The sequence below is a fragment of the Geospiza fortis genome, unplaced genomic scaffold (genome assembly GCF_000277835.1).
Source record: "Geospiza fortis unplaced genomic scaffold, GeoFor_1.0 scaffold132, whole genome shotgun sequence".
Taxonomy (NCBI): Eukaryota; Metazoa; Chordata; class Aves; order Passeriformes; family Thraupidae; genus Geospiza; species Geospiza fortis.
Window position 1 is genome coordinate 170,460 of NW_005054446.1, and position 2,259 is coordinate 172,718.

Sequence of the window (2,259 nt, forward strand, 5' to 3'; positions counted from 1 at the left end):
ACGCCCCTTTGTGCTGAGCCACGCCCTCGGCCACACCCCCCGCTCGCCGCTCCCCGAAAAGCCCCAAATCCCCCCAAAACGACCCCCGGAGCCGCAGCCACCACCGAGCACGGGCTAAGAACAACTCTGCAGCTGTTTATTGCAGAAAAGTGAAACTGTACAAAATGGCCGTCAGCGGCGGCGGGGCTCAATCCTCTTCCTCCTCCTCCTCCTCATCCTGGTTGATCTGGAAGTAGCGTAGCTCGTAGCTCTCCTTGCTGTTGGCCACCACGCGCAGCCAGTCCCGCAGGTTGTTCTTCTTCAGGTACTTCTTGGTCAGGTACTTGAGGTACCTGTGGGAGAGGCATGGCTGACTGGTGGCCCTCTGCCCCCTGCAAGCCCCCCAGGCGCCATTTTGGCTAATCAATCTTTATTCCCACCTCCACCAGGACCAACACATCCCATTGGCCACCTCATAGCAAAGCTCCTTCCAGGAAACATTGCAACCAGGGGAATCACACCACAATGCCATGACACAGACCCTGGGAGATCATTCTTGCCCCAACAAGGTTGTGACCCCAGTGCCTTGCACCCGCCCCAGAGGGATCCTCCCCTGGGATGGTGGATACCCGCTGCTGGGATGTGCCAGCTGTGGCAGCAACGTGGAGCAGCAGCGTTGGGAGAAAGGCAGGCGCTGGCAGGGCAGGGCACGCCCACCACGCACACAGCTCTGCTTTTCCCAGCTGGCTCCTGAGCCACCTCTGCCGTGGCACAACCCCGGTGTGCCGGTGCCAGCCCAAGGACAGGCAGCCAGGAGAAACAGGCAGAGGGCCAGAGCACCACGGGACGAGGGGAACAATGTGGCACACCTTGGCACAGCCACGTTTTGCCGATGTTGGCTCAAGGAGCACCAAAACCCCACAAGATGAGGGGAACAACCTGAGAGACCTTGTCTGCAGATACCCCTAAACTGTCCCCTCCACCCCTTCTGGCTGCAGGCCCCTCACTGCCCAGCCCAGCAGCCTTCCCAGCTGGAATATCGAACACATTCCTCTCTCACAGATCTGGGAAGAACAGCCACTCAGCCAGTGCCAATTCCAGCACAACTCCTGCACTGGGACATCTCCTCCCTGGCAGCCCCTCCTGCCACAGGCTCTCAGTGCACACTGAGCAGGCCCTGTGGCTGCACTGCCCAAGGGCCCAGCAGGACTGTCCTGCCCCAGCTCACCTCTTGGAGAAGGGCACCTCTGACGTGACCGTGATCTTGCTCTTGCTCCTCTCGATGGTCACCACGCCCCCGCCCAGGTTTCCCGCTTTGCCGTTCACCTTGATCCGTTCCTGCAGGAACTGCTCCTGCAGGAGAACACAGCTGTGAGCTGGGGCCACAACTCCAGCCACACACAGCGCCCAGGGCTGGCTGTGCCCACTGCTCTGGGGCTGAGGACAGACACCAGTGTCCCCACAACTCAGGAGAGCCCCTTCCTCAGGCCAGGCTCATCCACCCCATCAAAGCCACACGTGGGTGAGGTGCTCAGGCCTGAACATATCGGCCTGGCATGGTGGGGATGTCCGTGCCCTCCAAGGGGACAGCCAGGACAGTGGGGTCAGGCTCCTCTGAGCTCCCCCCAGCCCCAGGCTCACCAAGGCCCTTGCTGGAGTGCAGTGTGGACAGGCATAGGTTCATGACCCCAGACTGCAGCATCCTTGCCCTCACTACATCCCTGCCATGACACAAACTTACCCAGCAGAGATAGACAGGAAAACTGCCCATGGACAGGGACAACGCTTGTGCTTTAACTACAGTGTCCCAAACCCAACTTCACCCCCAGCCCCAGCGCTCCCTGTTGCTCTGCCCATGGGATGGCCTCAAGGCAGCAGGGCAGAGCAGAGCGATGGCCAGGGATCTTTGATGCCGCTGGGAGCGGAGCATCACCCTGGGAAGGCCCCCGAGGGCGGCGGAGCCATCACGGTTCCCGGGGAGGCCCCGAACTCACGAAGTTGGCGGCGTCCATGATGCCATCCTCGACGGGGTGCGTGCAGTCCAGCGTGAACTTCAGAACCTGCTTCTTTTTCTTACCACCTTTCGCCGCAGGCTTCTTCTGCTGCAGGGGGAGAGAGAGCGACGGTGAGCGAGAGAAAGGGAGGGGGAGCGCCCTGAGGGACGGCGGGGAGGGGCCGGGCCGAGCTCCGAGATGGAGGCGAGGGGAAAGGGCCCAGGCCTGGATTGAGATCGGGAACAGCGCGGTGGGAACGGGGCTCGCCCGCCGCCCGCCCTCACGG

The 2,259-nt window shown here is 62.0% G+C and overlaps 1 protein-coding gene across 1 annotated transcript in view; it reads right to left on the reverse strand.

The window, feature by feature from the left end:
* Window positions 1-115: 115 nt before the first annotated feature.
* Window positions 116-2,259, reverse strand: part of RPL22 (ribosomal protein L22) — a 3,488-nt gene continuing 1,344 nt past the window's right edge. The window contains exons 2-4 of the mRNA XM_014309680.2: window positions 1,974-2,164; window positions 1,208-1,332; window positions 116-332 (exon numbers count right to left, since the gene is read on the reverse strand). Of these exons, the coding sequence (XP_014165155.2) occupies window positions 188-332; window positions 1,208-1,332; window positions 1,974-2,164 (461 nt within the window). The 3' untranslated portion in view covers window positions 116-187. The remainder of the gene's footprint in view (window positions 333-1,207; window positions 1,333-1,973; window positions 2,165-2,259) is intronic.